The sequence below is a fragment of the Pelodiscus sinensis genome, chromosome 8 (genome assembly GCF_052426305.1).
Source record: "Pelodiscus sinensis isolate ZL-2025 chromosome 8, ASM5242630v1, whole genome shotgun sequence".
Classification (NCBI taxonomy): domain Eukaryota; kingdom Metazoa; phylum Chordata; order Testudines; family Trionychidae; genus Pelodiscus; species Pelodiscus sinensis.
Genome location: NC_143059.1, coordinates 46,224,541 through 46,241,972, shown reverse-complemented (window position 1 = coordinate 46,241,972; position 17,432 = coordinate 46,224,541). Strand labels below are relative to the sequence as shown.

At 41.7% G+C, this 17,432-nt stretch overlaps 1 protein-coding gene across 2 annotated transcripts in view; it reads right to left on the bottom strand.

Annotated features, from left to right (window-relative positions):
• The window catches only part of STK32C (serine/threonine kinase 32C), a 300,972-nt gene that overhangs the window by 22,800 nt on the left and 260,740 nt on the right, over window positions 1-17,432 (bottom strand). For both annotated transcript variants that reach the window (XM_006136628.5, XM_006136630.5), the window contains 3 exons: window positions 12,381-12,532; window positions 3,547-3,720; window positions 2,507-2,544 (listed from right to left, as the gene is read on the bottom strand). In XM_006136628.5, the coding sequence (XP_006136690.1) occupies window positions 2,507-2,544; window positions 3,547-3,720; window positions 12,381-12,532 (364 nt within the window). The remainder of the gene's footprint in view (window positions 1-2,506; window positions 2,545-3,546; window positions 3,721-12,380; window positions 12,533-17,432) is intronic.

The following is a 17,432-nucleotide window of genomic DNA, read 5'->3' as shown; positions in this document are numbered from 1 at the left end:
CTGAGAGCCAGTTGGCTTTATAGCTCAAGCTGTAAGAGGCTCCTACACAGATGTCCCAGGTTCAAGTCTGTCCATTGGTGGTTACATCTGCTTTCCCTGTTTCTGGCCAGGACTGGAACCAGAAATCCCAAAATAACAGCATGACAAAATGTATTTGACAGAAAAGCTCATGAAAATACCTATTCTTGTTAGATGTGCAGCCCAGTTTTGTATAACTAAGAAGTATAGATAGATTGGAATCTATTTCATTGTGGAATTACTGCACACATATCCCGGCTGATGTTTTGGGCTGCTTTTAAGAATTGGCTTATGGGAGTATCAAAGTGAACACTGTACTTGCCACAGGAGTAGCTAATCCTGACTGGTATGCCCATTTTCCAGGTGGCAGAAGATACAGCAATCTCCAGCTAGCAGCTCCTACTGCAAATAAAGAGCTTGCAGTATATATATTTTATATTCTCTACAAGTTTTATAATATGCTCACTATGTAGGACCCACAAGTCCAAAGATGCTTACATGTACTAAGGAATCTAGCTGTTCCCAAGTGGCAGTGGCAATTTTGTCTTCTCCCATCCCAGTTTGGACTTGGGGCTCCTAGGTAATAGACAGCAAATATCTTGTATTCTGGCTGGAAAAAAACCTGCTCTCTCAGGCAGGCCTGGCTCTCTCTTTTTTTTTCTTTATTGCATAAACCCATGTATAAACCAACATGGCTTAAACATAAAGTGGCTTATTCATGAGTCTTCCAAACAGCTTGTGGTCAGTATAAGCTAGCAGTACCAAATTCCTGCCATTTCTTCCTTCTTGTGGGATGCTGTCTGATAGCTATATGAATTATGCATATGAGACCAATGCTGCCTGACCTGAAAAGAGATGACGACAGAGGGATATGTGGAGAAATTGTCAGACAGTTGGTTATATATCATCAAAAGCTCACTGATCTGTTTGCATTCAAGTGTCTTCTCCAGAGCAAAAACATTTTTAACGAAGGAAGATAAAACACTTTCTCTTTGGTCCTTGAAAGAGATTTCCAAACACCGTGCATAGAGATATACAGTTCCATATAGCAGTGAAGGAGGTAAATTTGGGTTGTAGCGAGCGCCAGTATACCTTAGTTCTTTAACTCTCCTCATGCTTCTGATATAACCAAGTCTGCTCTTTAAAAGCAGCTGGCTACAAGCCAAATTCCATTTTCATATTGTTAAGGTGGCCGTTCCTAGGTTATTTATATAATAGACACATCACAATACAACTACTTTAGGTGCAGCATATAAAATTTGTGACCAATTCATCTCCTCTGTCAAGGCAAACAAGAAAGAAATCCAATGTTAGTTGCAGCAGGTCAACCACTTATTCCAAAACTTGCTGGAGGGATAGTTACTTTCAAGCCAAGCTAGAAATCTAGTCCAATGCAAACCACTCTCTCTCTCTTTTATGAGGCTATTTTCTGCTCTGTATTTGCCTGGGGTTTCCCCATTGACATCTGTGGATGTTTTATGCCTGAATCAAGGGTAGAGTATAACCCATTTCTCCTCTTGTTTTCTCCTCTCCTGTCATTCTATTTTATGCTCAGTAATTTTATAGTGCTTTGCGATCTGCATCAGCTTCCAATATGCTTTTGGGTGGAATTAAAGCTGTTGGCTGAATCTCTAAAAACAGAAAAAGATTAAAACTTGGTTGCCTGAGAGATTGCTTGTCTCTCCCCATGATACACTACTGCAGTTGAGATCAGAAGAGGCGTGCAAGCTGGAGCTCCCTCACTTTAAAGCAGAGAGCTGCTAATACATTCTTAGTGAAGAGTCCTGATCTTGTTTCCCACTTTGTTCCACCAGAGACCAGATTTGCTAACTTTCCAAGCAGGTTGTAAAGCCCATCCATTTCCACCCCCTCGCTATGGTTGATAAAGAGAGTGTGTGGCTTAGGAGAAGATATTTATAGGCAGGGTTTTTATTTCATGGTGTGATTTTTATTATATAGCCCAAGCACCCAAAGCACATGATAGGTGAATACAGCCGCATTTTTAAAGCTCAAAACAAATATATAAATACCTCTTTTCATAACTCTAAAGAACCAATGATGACAAACTATTATGGCACCTTAGCATAAGGTATTTGTGGAAATAGGACCCCAGCATTGTTTACCAACTAGCAGATTGGTAAGACACAAAATTATTTTCTAATAGTTAATTTGATTGGAAGCTAACATATTAAAATCTTTTAAGAAAAACAGCACGTTTTATTCTCTGCCAGAAATACCATTAGTCCTAAAAATATAAGAGCTAGTAAAAATAAGCTTTAGTTTATGACAAACATACTTGAGACTCATTCTTCCTTGCTTTGCATAACCTGTGTGCAAAATTAATGTAAAATATTTCCATCCCAGAGCAGTAGTGTCTTATGCCCACTTTTCCCAGGGATAAATATGCACACAAGTTGCATGGAGAAGGAGAATCAGGACATAGGCTTGCAGGAGCTGCAGAGATACACAAGCTTTGTTTTTTTCTTACCTTGCTCATCTAGGAGAATGTTGTCTGGTTTTACGTCTCTGGGAAAAGAAATGAGAATGTATGTAAGAAGTTATGCAAATAGAAAAAGTAACTCGAAAAGAAAAGCTATGTCTTATGACTCAACAATTAGGGTAGAAAATATACAACAAAGTACCCTAGCATGACTGAAATCATTCATGCATGTGCTATCTCTTATGTATAAGGGTATGTCTACACTACCCCGCTAGTTCGAACTAGTGGGGGTAATGTAGTCATCCGCAATTGCAAATGAAGCCCGGGATTTGAATTTTCCCGGGCTTCATTTGCATGAAGCCGGCCGACGCCATTTTTAAATGCCGGCTAGTTCGGACCCCGTGCCGCGCGGCTACACGCGGCACGGACTAGCTAGTTCGGATTAGGCTTCTAATCCGAACTAGCTAGTCCGTGCCGCGTGTAGCCGCGCGGCATGGGGTCCGAACTAGCCGGCATTTAAAAATGGCGTTGGCCGGCTTCATGCAAATGAAGCCCGGGAAAATTCAAATCCCGGGCTTCATTTGCAACTGCGGATGACTACATTACCCCTGCTAGTTCGAACTAGCGGGGTAGTGTAGACATACCCTAATAGATAAATGTTTTTTCCTGTGCAATCACATACAACCCCCAAAAAAGGGGGAGAAGGGGGCAGATAGATAATTTTGAATCAAATACTGGGTCAAATTTATGCTGGGATACATTTAGAGTAAGTCCACAGATAGCTAAAGACCAGCTTCGATATAAATGAGGGCAGAATTTTAACCAACGGGTTGTATGGGTAGGTGCAGTTTAAATAGGAGCTGTTTACTGAATACCAACTGTTAATGACTTAGGGATACTCATTAGTGTACAACATATGGAGAAATCTCCACCTTAACCTGAAACATAGACTGCAATGAACCTATGCCAGTTGGCACTATCTGATGATCTGATCCTTTATTCTCTAATAATCCTGACCATCTCATTTATCCATGTTCATTTAGAGGCACCAGTTTTCAACAGCTGAGACTAACAGATTTTGCTATTACCTGTGAATAATATGCTGACTTCGTAAATAGTCTAGAGCTAGTGCCATCTCACAAATATAAAGCTTCACTGTTTCTTCTGTAAATTGAACATTTTGCTGTAGATGATACCGTAGATCACCACCTAGGAGTAAATCCACTACCATAAACATGTCTTCTTCATCCTGAAAAGAGTACCTATAGAACACAAACACAGGAGAGTAAACAGCATGACACCTTGCAAATTTCACAGGTGCTACACAACGAAAGAGCTTTTTTTTAACCTTAATTATACTCTACATATGAACAACCATATGCTCTCCATTTGTCCAAGTATAGTTACAGAAATATCCTGGCTTCAATATTTACATCATTTTAATTGTGTGTGCATGATTCAATAGATTTTCTCATATTTTTAACCCATCACTACTATGTTCTGTCTGGATTAATTAATCTGCTTGATGCCTTTCTCATTCTGTAACTGTTAACAGACTATTCCAGGCAAAATTTCTGTGAAGGGGCAGCAGTACTCGTTAATTTTATCCTACATGCACAGTCCATTGGTATAATCTAGGGCACTGTCATTTAACTCCTATATTCTTAACACACTTATTCCTCCTGATATAATCAATACTGTGCTGGAATAATGAGCAGTAAACCAAACATAATTATGTGATAACACTCCCTATTATCAGCTCAAATGAGTCACCAAAAATAGGTTCCTTAGAGCCAATCTACAATTAAAATGTTGGTGCTGATTCTAGCCCCCTGACTGAGACTCTATCCACTTCTTTGGTGGCATCTAGAGTGAAGCGTCTATGACGGGCAGAGGAGAATGTACTTGCTTCAGCATTGGTATGAGGTCAATGTACACGCTGCTATGCTGCACCCTTGCAAAAGCCACATTGTGAAGGGTATACCTATACTTCTTAGTTGAGCTGCGAAAAATAATTTTGGACAAATAATTTAGCTACTGAAAAATAAAGTTGCAGGCCAACTAAAACTTCACAGATTTGACCCCAATTTGCTAAATACTTTTAGCTCCCCCCTCAATTTTTGGGCTAGACTCAGAAAACTGAGGACCCTTTTGTTTATCAAATGGCCCTGTGATTAGCGCACACAGCTGGGATGGTGGAGTGGAGATGCAGGCTCAACCATTCTGTCTGATTCAGAGCAGGGATTTGATTTCCCATATTTTAGATGGTGCACTAAGATAGGGGATACCCTAGGTGGGATTCTCAGTCTCACCAGTTGTTCCTCTTTGTATAAAATATTTAAATAGTCATTGGAGCAGGAATTTGAATTTGGGTTTCTCACCACCTAGCTGAGCCCTAGAAAGGGAGAGTGAGTACCCGGTGATTAGGTTAGGTGACTCATTTGGGTAGGAGTGACACCTGTATTCCTGTCCCTGCTCCAATGAATACTGAGAAAGCTAATACAGGATCTGCACCCTTTACTCAGTGAGGCAAAAGCTGCCCTACCATCACGTGTAAATCCTTTGAGGTCAATGGAACTGCATACAGCACACATCATGGCAGCCTCATATGTTAACAAAAGTTTAGCTTATGTATTGTTTAAAAAACCTTCATTATTTATAGCCTCAGACAAACACAATTAAAGACCCCATTTCATGACATGTTCAGTAGGAGTAGAGGGCCCTTTGAGTGCACTTACCACCTAATTGGAGGGGTTGAGCAACTCACAGGATTAGGCCCTAATTATTTAGTGGAAAATCGTTACTTGAGATTTCTAGGGTCTCAGTTTCAGTCTGACTTTAACCAGGCCTGCAATCTTTCGCTGTGTCTAAACTACATCCCTCTATCGACAGAAGGATGTAAAAGAGGCACTTCAAAAGTGCAAATGAAGCAGGGATTTAAATATCCCATACTTCATTTGCATAATTGTGTCATGGCTCTCTTTCGAAAAAGTGCCATTTCAAAAGTAAAACCGCGGTCCAGATGCAGTTCTGTTGAAAACGGCAGGCTTTTTTGAAAGAGTACAGGATCTTCTGAAAAAGCCTGCCATTTTCGACAGAACTGTGTCTAGACCGCAGTTTTACTTCTGAAATGGCGCTTTTTCGAAAGAGCGCCATGACGTGATTATGCAAATGAAACACAGGATATTTAAATCCCCACTTCATTTGCTATTTCGAAGTGTCTAAATTGCATTCCTCTGTCGAAAGAGGGATATAGTCTAGACACAGCCTTTGTGACTAGTTTTTCTGGCAGAACTAATTGCATGTGAAATTTGGCTCCCACGCTTCTTTGAGAGGGCAATTTATTTCAATTTTAGCCTAAGCCTAAGTTCTACAGCTCCAACTGTTTGCCAGTGCCATTGAGCGCTTAGTTCTGAAAACCACATAATGAGACACCCAGTTACCTGATTTGTGGCACTATCAGGAAAATGACCTGAATTGCTTCTGCAGGGAGGCAAGGCTATGAAAATCTAGCCTCCAGTTTCAACACTTGACACTAATGATTTTCCCTGTGAGCAGTACTGTTAAGTCAGTTCCTACAAGTCATTCACCCATAGTCACAGAATTCCTTATTATCTTTTATGAATCATTCACCTCATTAACAAGTGAAGTTTGGGCCTCTACTAAATAGCCATTTCATTTTAGCTTAAGACTTTTTCCAAATTAAGTTTTTTTCTACTTTTCTCTTTTCTCTCTCTCTCTCTTTTTTTTTTCTTTTTGAAAATGAAGTAAGAAAACACAAGGGCTAACTTAACTCTCAGAATGTTAGAGCAGAAGCCTTATAACAGTTGCAAATCAGAAAAGTCTTTAAAAATCTGAAACAATTGGCTTTTGCCAGAAAATCCAGAATCTGGATATACCTCAAAGACTTTCTAATAGTTTTTTGTAGCAACAATATATTACATAGTGAATTACATGTGGGATTGTGCAATGCATGCATTACAAATTTCTGTTCTTATACTGAATGTATGCTAGAAATGAATGAACAATTCTATTATCTGATAATGCTAAGAGAAAACACTTTAATAGCCTCAGTAGAGCAATTATTAAAATGGTTTGACAACTCAGGCTGATTGTCTTGACTATACAATCTAATCCTAGGGCATCATTCGTTGACTTTATTTCATCATTTTATTTTATTGGTTTTTTTTCAATCTTAAAGAAATTTCACTGCTCATTAACACCAGCTAGTAGAGCAAGGTTGGCAACCTATGGCTTGTGAGCCAAATATGGCTCACTAGGGAGCCAGATATGGCTCTTCTGGAGACCCAACTCAGCTCCCCCAACTCTCCCCACAGCAGGGAGCCAGTGCTGGTGCTACAACCTTTTAGCTAGTGCTTGCTTCTTGATAGGAAGGAGGAGGGGGGGGGGGGAAAGCTGCGAACCTCTGCATGGGATCCGGCATGCAGGGAACAATCTGGGATAGGGTTGCCAGATGGTTTAACCAAAAATACTGAACACCTTCCTCTCCTGCCTCTCCCCCCCCCCCAAAAAAAAAACTGGGGAAAAATTCTGTTGAGGGGAAAAAAAGGGGGGGAGAGATCCAAGTTGTTGAGCAAAAAAAAATTGTTATTAAGAGTTATTAAGCAAATTAATTAATTAATTGATTGATTGATTGAAACAGCATGGCCCCTTTACAAGCATGCAGAGTCAGAAGACGGATAGGAAGAGGAGAGGTTGAGCACTAAGACTCAGGGAAGGCTTTGATTCCCCTTGCCCAGGTCTTTAAGCTTTTTGCCGGTGGCCATCTTGTTTTCTTGGTCGAGCCAGAAGGGAGCTTCCCTGTGGAACCAGGTAAGCAGGGGGGTCGGGGAGTGGGGCAGGAGCTGAGTCCAGTTGCTGAGTGTGTCATAGGGTTGCCAGGAGTCTGCTATTTTCACCTTCTGGCAGGAAACCGCCCCCCAGAAAATAACGGACATTTTAGGTGTCCGGTATTTTCTGAATTTTTTTTACCAGACAGGAGGTGAAAATACCGGACTGTCTGGGTCAATACCAGACACCTGGCAGCCCTAAAATGGGAGCAGTGGGAGGCTGTGTTACATGGTGCCTGCAAATACCCCCCCATGCTCAGACTCTACACCTCCACCCCTCACTTATCCCCCCCGACCAGACATCGTGCCCCCAACCCACTCCTGCTCCCTGCCCACACACCCTACCCCCAGCACAGTCCTACCCCCTCCGCCCTGGGCAAACAGCTTGCACCCTGACCAGACACCCATAGCCCTGCCTAGATACCTTGCCCCCTGGCCACTTTTGCCCCTCCTTCCTCAGACACTCTGCCCCCTGCCCAGATACGCTGCCACTCATGTCTCCTCCCCTCTGGTCAGACACCCTGCCCGCTGGTCAGACTCCCTGTCCACTGGCCAAACCCCCTGCCCCTAGCCCACCCCTGTCCCCTGCCTGACTCCAGCCCACTCCTGCTCCCTGCTCCTTGGCTAGACAGCCTCTCCCAGCCCATTCCTGCCTCCCCTTGCTCCTGCCCCCTCCCCCGGCCAGACACCCTACTCCCAGCTTGCTCCTGTACCATACGCACGCAGACCTCCCACCTTCACTCCCTCCTACAAGTTACCTCCCACCCAGATCCTGCACCCCTATACCTATCTCATTCACCTGAACCCTTTGCCCTGAGCCCCACATCCCCGAACTCATTCACCCCATCTCTAGACTTCTGCACCCCTACATCCTCAGTCCCCTGCCATAACACTCCTGTACCCCCACATACCCCAAACTAGTGCCCTGAGTCCATCATATACCCAAATCCCATGCCCTGATCCCCTAATACACTCCAACCCAGACTCCTGCATCCCCATAAGATTGACAGAAGAAAGAACATAAGAATGGCCATACTGGGTCAGACCAAAGGTCCATCTAGCCCAGTATGCTGTCTGCCGACAGTGGACAAAGTCCCACTGAATAACAAAGACAGCCTGAATGCATGCATGAAACTGGATTCGACCAGTTGATGTAAACTTCAAAGAAATGTGCAGAAAGATGCAGCAGCAAAAGTCCCATTAAATAAAGTCTGTGATGCTCTTATTAATTATTATATCAATTATCAATAATATTAAGTTGTATATTTACAGTCATGCAAATGGGCATTCTTATATGGCTCTTTGTTGACCACTTGTTCTAAATTTTTATGTAGTTTGGCTATTTGGTTTGAAAAGGTTGCTAGCCCCTGTAACAGAGACTGATTCCTTGAAGCAAACATGCCTGCCAAGTCTGTCAATGCAGATTCAGCCTGTCTGATATCAGATTTGTGGACCATTTTAGAGGAAAAAATGCCAGTTATTCCTGATGCGTCTTTGTGAGTCAAACACTATGTAACAGGGATTAATTTCAGACTAACACATTTAATTTGTGACATAAACTTTGGAATCCAACAGGAAATTTGGAACCTGTTAGGGAAAACTATGTCACTGTCAATACACCCCACTTCATCACCTGTTATTTTTTGGGAAAACCCACCCACTTTATTTACCTGTTATTTTCTGAATACAGTGTTTATTTTATCATTACCACACACTTTTATTAATAGTAGAGAAGATGTGATTGCATGTGTCTTTAGGTCATTTGAAAAATTGCTGAATTGGAAATATTGACTATCTGACTTCCATTATATTCTCCAAATTTCAAATGGGGTTTAACAAAAAGATACTTCATTATTTGAAATAGCATACCATAAACAGTAACAAAGGTTGTATGGAGAAGCCATTTGAAAAATAGAAAAGCAACTCAAACTTTTAAGCAGCCCAATGCCAATTTCAGGTTGAATAAGGAGGGTCCATCTCTCTCTCTCTCTCTCTGTCTCTCTCTCTCTCTCTCATATATCCTTTTTCCCTGTATGGCCACATCATCATCTCTCCTTATAACCTTCTTACCTGAACCCAGTTTCCTTCCACCAAGCTATAGCGATTTGCCTTTACCCATGTTTACAAATATAGGTCATGGATTTATTCCTGTATCTTCTAATATTATCTCTTTCATAATGCTTTCTTTGAAGATTCTATCATGTGACTCAATAGTTCTCAAAATATGTTTATTCAGCCTGGATGCCAAAGAATCTAATGAGCACTCATGCATAAAATGCTCTCTGCGCACAGTCTCTGAGCATGCAAAATTCAGCTTTCAAGGCCAATCAAAGATGACGACACTGAGAATTACTGATCCCTGCACAAGAGCATGTGTGGTGGGGAGGCAAGAGCAATGGCAGCAGGGGTAACTTGGAAAAGGACCCATTACAGGGTCATGAAGATGATGGTGGAAGGCATATAAAAAGATTGGTTCACACACACACACACACACTTGCATATTTGCTCATGAAAATGAACTCCTCTGATTCTTTGGGGCTTATTGGATCATTTTATGTCAACAGCCAATAGATATGTTCTGTTCACAGTGAATAATGAAAATAAGTCTGAATTATAAAGGGATGCGCTTTTAATTGACCAGTTTAACTTATTATAAAATGTTTTGTTTCCATGAGGCTTTCAATAATACATACCATACTGCTGACAGTTTGAATAGGCTACTTAAAATATGTCTCAAAAGGAGAACACTAGCTAAAGTATCTAAATTTGAAATTGCTCAGTATTAATAACCATTTAATGTGATCATGTATCCACTGGCAAAGACTATGCATTAAGTGGTTGACTGTAACAAATACCAATGAATTGATTCTTAATTTTTGCAACAATTATATCACAACTAAAATCTACAAATTGTTTTAACTCATAAAAAGGTTTTTCAAATAGATCTTCGGATGTTCACTGTGAGATGTACTGTGCCACTTGAGCATCCTTGTGACCATATTTTATGTAATCTGGCCACCATCCTCACATAGGCCTCCTTTTGTCATCCAGGCCTCCACTGAGCAAGGTACTTAGACATGTGCCAAACTAAAGAGAATATTTAAAGTGATTTAATGAACTGGAGCTCCTCTAGTAGGGTCCACCTAATAAATGCTTACTTCCAGTGATTCTGACACACAGAAGTCCCATTTACGCAGTCTGGTTGCAAGTGTTTTCAAGAATAAGCCCTTTAGAATGAAAGATTCCCAAGACAGAAATCATGTGTATAGCTCCATGCACCTTTAGCACATTGTATCATATACAAATGTTGCTGACATTATTATTAATTATTAATTATTGATGTATTTATTATTTACAACTGTAATCTATATTTTGGAGAGCTACCAGTTTCTTTTAACTCTTTAAATTCAAGTTTGTGCCTAATGCAAGGATAACAAAATACAGCATAGCAGATGGCTTACTCCATGTTGCCTGGGTCCTTCAGAGCAGGGTCTGGTGGTGTGGGGGAATGCAGGAGTCAGGGCAGAGCCTTGGGGATGTGGGGAAGCAGGGTAGGAGGCTGGGGACTTGGGAAGGTGTAAGAGTGAGGATTGGGGGGTGAGGAGGGCCTGGAGGGTCCCATCCAGCAGAGCTTTCTCTCCCCACAGGCAGCAGGGCCTTTCCATCCACCCAAGCTGCCAGGGGTCTTCTATCTCCTTCCAGGCTCCCTGGCCACCAGGGCCTTCCCTTCTCCAGTGCTGCGGCTAAGAGCTAGGGTGGAAAAGGTTTGGGGTAGGGGGGTTACTTACCCAGTCTAGTGGCAGGCAAGATGGTGGAGCCCCAGCCCAGCTGGACACTCTTGGTGGTGCAGCTCCTGCCAATAGCCATTCTGCATATAGCTTTCCCCTGCAAGCTGCCTCCAGTGGCTTCTCTCAGTATTGCACCTTTCCTCTCTGGGTATGTCTACACTACCCCGCTAGTTCGAACTAGCAGGGGTAATGTAGTCATCCGCAATTGCAAATGAAGCCCGGGATTTGAATTTCCCGGGCTTCATTTGCATAAAGCCGGCCGGCGCCATTTTTAAATGCCGGCTAGTTCGAACCCCGTGCCGCGCGGCTACACGCGGCACGGAGTAGCTAGTTCGGATTAGGCTTCTAATGAATGAGGAGTACAGCTAGTTCAGATTAGGAAGCCTAATCCGAACTAGCTACTCCATGCCGCGTGTAGCCGCGCGGCACGGGGTTCGAACTAGCCAGCATTTAAAAATGGCGCCGGCCGGCTTTATGCAAATGAAGCCCAGGAAATTCAAATCCCGGGCTTCATTTGCAATTGCGGATGACTACATTACCCCTGCTAGTTCGAACTAGCGGGGTAGTGTAGACATACCCTCTGTTCCCCATCCTTTCACATCCCTTCTCTCTCTGCCTCCCTTCCTTTCCATGTTATGGAAAACAGTCCCATTCCTGGAACTTCCCATTTGCTTGACACAACCAATCCCTAACATGGCTTTAAATTAGGTTAAGAGGAAGCTACACAACAAATGTGGTGGTCCTAGCTCTTACTGTTTAGGAGGAGTTCTTGAACAAGCAGACTCACATATGAACAGACAGACATTTCTATAATATACAGATAGATAATTCATGATGGAAAAAAAGAATATGGACAGAACCAGAGTGATCAGTATGTCGATATGTAAAATACAATAATATATGATCGATTAAATTAAATACCATGATTAAACTGTTGGACTGCATCAAGGTTGGACTGCATCAAACTTTACTTAACATGTTGTATTGAAAAATTATTTTATATTTAACTTGACAGATTTGAAAGAGAACTTCACAAATTTTAAAAATACAATCTATTCCAAAGAAATCATGTAAAATAATCTATCAATACATTTTTAAAATGTGCCTTTCTCAGATTCCCATGTTTTCATATAAGCAAGAAATCTATTGATGATATGGAGACAACTCAGTAGATTTCTTTCATTGCCCCTTGTTAAGGAGAAACAAACTATGAAGGTTAAGGTAAAGTGTTTATGAATGCATGCAGTCACCAAAAATGTAAATTAAAAAAAAAATTATATTCACCAGAGATTCACCAAGAATACATGCTCAATTTCCTGCAGGATCTCTAATTCTCTAAACACATTTCGAACTTCGTCTCTTTCGATGCATTGTTGTTTGTTCATGTACTTCATGGCATACATCTTCTCCGTATCTCTCTTTTGTACAATACACACCTAAAACCACAAAAAAAAAGGTAGATGACAGTGATAGACCTTTACTTGATGTTTAATCTGACTGTAACTGTATCAATTGGTATCTAGGGTGTGCGGTATTCAGAACAGTGCCAATTAAACTATTTGGGGGGAGAGAAGGAAAGAACACTCAGCAGAATCAGGCCCATTTTAAGCTGCGAACCTGTACAAAGTTGCCAATTCAGATGCTTGTAGACTGTAGACAATGTCTGAAATCTGTACGTGATCTGAATCAGAATTTTAGTTTTGACCCTTTATAAGAGTCCAAATGAGAACCCCACATCCAAACATTCCTAAATTTTGGAGTGATCAAAATCTGGATCTGAATTTTGTTGGTATCCTTTAAACTCAATTCCCATCTATGGTCATTAGCCACTCCTAGTACACTCATGTGACTGCCGTCCTGTGAATGGCACACCCAATGAATCAGACAAGCCCTTTTATTCATATCTGTATGTTATTTTATGCTCTAAATCTGAAAAGCTTCCCCCAGGGATCAGGGGCCTATAGTGCTCCAGTCCAGACACTATTCTTTCACTGCTGTCACTTAGTTGTTTTAAGCACTTAGGGTGGGCTGCATGTAATTGAAGACAAATGACAAAGATTCAAATGGTCCATTTAGAAAGAAGGTCCTTTAAGAAAAAATTAATGAGATAAAAGAAATAGACTGTATAACAAATCTAGTATTGCACTTGGAAAAAGTTAAGCTAGGCAGGTACATATTAATGGTACAGTAAAGTAGCTTACATTTCTAGGGAGGTTTTTTTTTCCTTTTCTCATTTGTGATCCATTTGGTCACCAAGCCTAATGGTCCCATGTTGATTATATTACCAGGTCTCTTTCACAGTCCTCTTCTGCATTTCTGGTTCATTTGACATGATTTGACATGACAAGACAATTACCTGTTTTCGTAACCGGTATTCTTTGAGATGTGTTGCTCGTGTCCATTCAGCTTAGGTATGTGTGCTCCCCAGAAGCACCGGTGCTGGAAGATTTTCCCTCAGTAATATCTATACAGCTCCAGCACCCCTGGGAGCTATATGGCGAATCTCTGGGTCCCTTTATTTCCTTTTTGCCAGAAAACTTCAACAGAGGAGAAGGAGGATTGGATGTTGAATGGAAGTGAGCAACACATCTTGAAGAACACCAGTTACAGAAACAGGTATCTATCTTTTCTTCTTCACGTGATTACTCATGTCCATTCAACTTACCTTAGGTGACTCTGAGAAGTACCTGTGGAGGTAGGTGGGAGTTTAAGGACATGCAGAATGAAGTATGATTCTGCTGAACCCTACATCCACTCTGGTCTGCTGCGTAAGGATTTAATGTGATGTGAAGGTATGTACTGAAGACTACGTTGCAACTTTGCAGATGTCTGAGATCATGAAGTTTGCTAGGAAGGCAGCTGAGGAGATTTGGGCCCTAGGTGAAGTGCACCCTCACCAATGATGGAGGTTGAACACTTTCTAATTCATAGCCTATCTTGATGAAGGAGGTGATTCATTTGGAAGTTCTTTCTGAGGATACTGGAAGACCCTTCATACACTCAGCATAAGCCACAAAGAGCTCGGAGGACTCATGGAATTGTCTTGTATGGTCAAGGTAGAAAGTGAGTGCCCTCCTTACATCCAAAGTAGTCTTATGAGGTTTCAGATAAAAGACAGGAAGAAGGATATCTTGGCCCATGGGGAAGGGGGATACAACCTTGGAAGGAAGGGCAGATGAGGTCTAAGCTGCATCTTATCCTTAAAGAAGACCATATAAGGGGTTTCTAATGTTTGGGCACAGAGTTCAGATGCCCTTCTAACCAATGTAATTGGCAATAAAAAGGCCACCTTAGCAGAAAGGAGCAAAAGGGGACAGGAATCCAGTGGCTCAAAGGGATGCCTCATCAGCCTAGACAGATCCAAGATCCCAGGGGAAGAAGTACAGGGGCATGTAGCAAAAGTATCTCAAGGCCTTTTAAGAATCTGGCTGTCAACCTGTGGGAAAACACAGAATGGAACTTTAATGGGATGATGGAAGGCCAAGATTGCGGCCAGATGCATCCTGATTGAAGTCAAATCAAGATCTGTATGTTTCAGGTGAAGGAAGTAGTCAAGGACCATCTACAGAGTCTCAGTGGGACTGATCCCCCTCTGAGTGGCCCAGATCAAGAGTCAAGTCCATTTCACCACATAGGTGGACCAAGTGCTTTCCAAGAAGACTTGCCTCACTTCCAGGCCTCCCCTTGCCCATTGATATAGAACAGAGGTGGGGTACCTTTCTGGGCCAGTGGCTGCTGACCCACAGAACAAATTAGTCATGGGCCACACACAAGTTGAGAAGCTAAATACATACTAAATAAACCCACTGATGTGACCCCTGACTGAAAGGAGAAAGATGCTCCCCACATCCCCCTCACACTCTAGAGCCGGCGTGTTGGGGGCAGGCTAGTAGATTTTGTGTGCTACTGCACCATGGTGGGGCAATGGGCTCCTCAACAGTGTGGGAGGCTTGAGCCTCAGGGACCAGGTACAGGCAAGCCAGGGGCTGCATTTGGTCCACAGGCCTGAGGTTCCCAACCTTGCTGTAGAATATTGTGGCTCTGTTGTCCGTAAGAACTCCAACCACTCTGCCCAATGGGAAGGGGGAGAAATACCTCGCATGCCCTTTGTACATCTCTGAGCTATTTGAGGTTTATGTGAAGGTTTTTCTTGCCAAGACTCCATTCTTCCTGAGTGAGTCATGTGTGAGCAATGTGCCGAGATGGGCCCACAATCCCCGATCCAACACATCCGAAACCAGCTCCCAGGAGTGCCACGACTGCCAAAATGGTATGCCTGTCATGATGTTGTCTGGCATGGTCCACTGTGCTCTGTGAGGTGTCGGTGCTCATTTTTTGGGATCTGAAATGCTAATTGAACAAGTGCAGTGGCTGTATGAATGCCAGCAATAACCTGGCCATTTTTGAATTTCTTCCTCTATTCACTATGCTCATCACACTGCTTGTTGTAGTAGTCATTGAAGTTCCAGATACAGGAGAATTACGTGTCCTGTATCATCAATAGTCATAAGAATTTAAATGAGCTGTGCAGGAGCCATACATCTGACAGCGAGATGTCGAAGACCGCAAAGCTGTGAGTGTGACTATAGAAATCTGAAAAATGTCATGAAATTATAACATGGGATGAGGAACATGGGATTATGGGAACTTGATACCTAATTCCCAAATAATCCTTGGTTGAACTGCTGGTATCCCACAAAGGACTGTTAAAAGTATTCTACTGGATTTTGTATCACATAGTAGTGCAGGACACACTGGAATGCCAACCCATGCTGTACAACATTTTCTATCAGTGAAACTATTTGTGATGAGGACATGCAGCAGCAACACGAGCAGCCAACTGCACATATGCCAGACTGACATATATAAAATGGCAGCTGTAAACCGGAATAACATATATTGACTAAACTTCATCGTCTACATGTGGATCCAAAATGGGGTTTTCTGTCTGTCTCCAGATTCACTGAGTTGTATTCAGTTCTGTGGCTAAACAGTTTCAGCATTCCTTTTCCTTTGTCACCTTTTGCCTTTTACATTAAATATGCTTTTGAAGACAGAGCCAAACAACTATATTAGAGACTTTCTGGCCACATTTGCAGCTCCCTCACCCAACTCTCTGGCTGATTGTCTGTTGTTAGAAGACCTTTTTTGAGTATGATTAACCTCTTTGTCTGAAAACGTCAATTTAGAGACAGCTCATTGTCTGAACTGTCTTTGACTTTAAACAGACGTGGCTTATAGAATTCTTAGATTTTCCTCTGGACATTAGCTCTACTCTGTATCAAATGTGAACTGCTGACAAACTTATCTGTCACAGGCTGTGTCTAGACTACATGGCTCCATCGATGGAGCCATGTAGATTAGACAGATAGGCAAAGGCAAATGAAGCCGCGATTTAAATGATCGCGGCTTCATTTAAATTTACATGGCTGCCGCGCTGAGCCGACAAACAGCTGATCAGCTGTTTGTCGGCTCAGCACGGCAGCCATGTAAATTTAAATGAAGCCGCGATCATTTAAATCGCGGCTTCATTTGCCTTTGCCAAAAAAACAAATCTACATGGATCCGTCGACGGAGCCATGTAGTTTAGACGTACCCACAGAGTTTATTACGGGTATTCTGTTCCATATATTCTGAAAAAGCATAGCAATCTAGTTCATATCACAGAAAGCAATTGAAATGTGTATTTGCATTATATTTATAATATAATGAAAAACAAAGGCTTAACTGTTAAAATACTAAATATACTAAATATATGTTCAAATCCCATATTATTAGCATCATCCCTCTTCCTTCAGTACTGATTTCCTCCACTAGACACAAATTCAGTCCGAGTTGTTTGCCACTCTTATTTGACTAAAGATTTTGCACACTTAATTCACACTAGCACATTTTAAAGGTATAAAATAAGTTCTAGTGAGATGTTTTAACGTCTTTGGATCATACCTGTGATTCTCAGGCTACTTTCAGAATGGGACTATATTTTTGTTGTCAAGCATTCTTATGGTTTAGGGTAGATTTTTGTGTTTTCCTTATCTATCACTGATAATTTACATTGTGTGATAATTCATTCAAGTATTAAATGTCACACGGAACAGTGCCTGATCGCGAAAGCCCATAGAAATCAATGGGAGTCTTTCAATTGACTCTATTGAGCCTTGCATCAGACTTGATGTGAATAAATAGCAAATGACATATAATAACAATTGGATGCAATATTGTCTCTCGTTAGAGTTTTAAGGTGCTGGATTAGGTTGAAACTTTTTAAAAAACAAAGGACCTCTTACACATATAACAAAAGTTACAAAAGAAGTAGAATATGGTGAATCTAAAAAC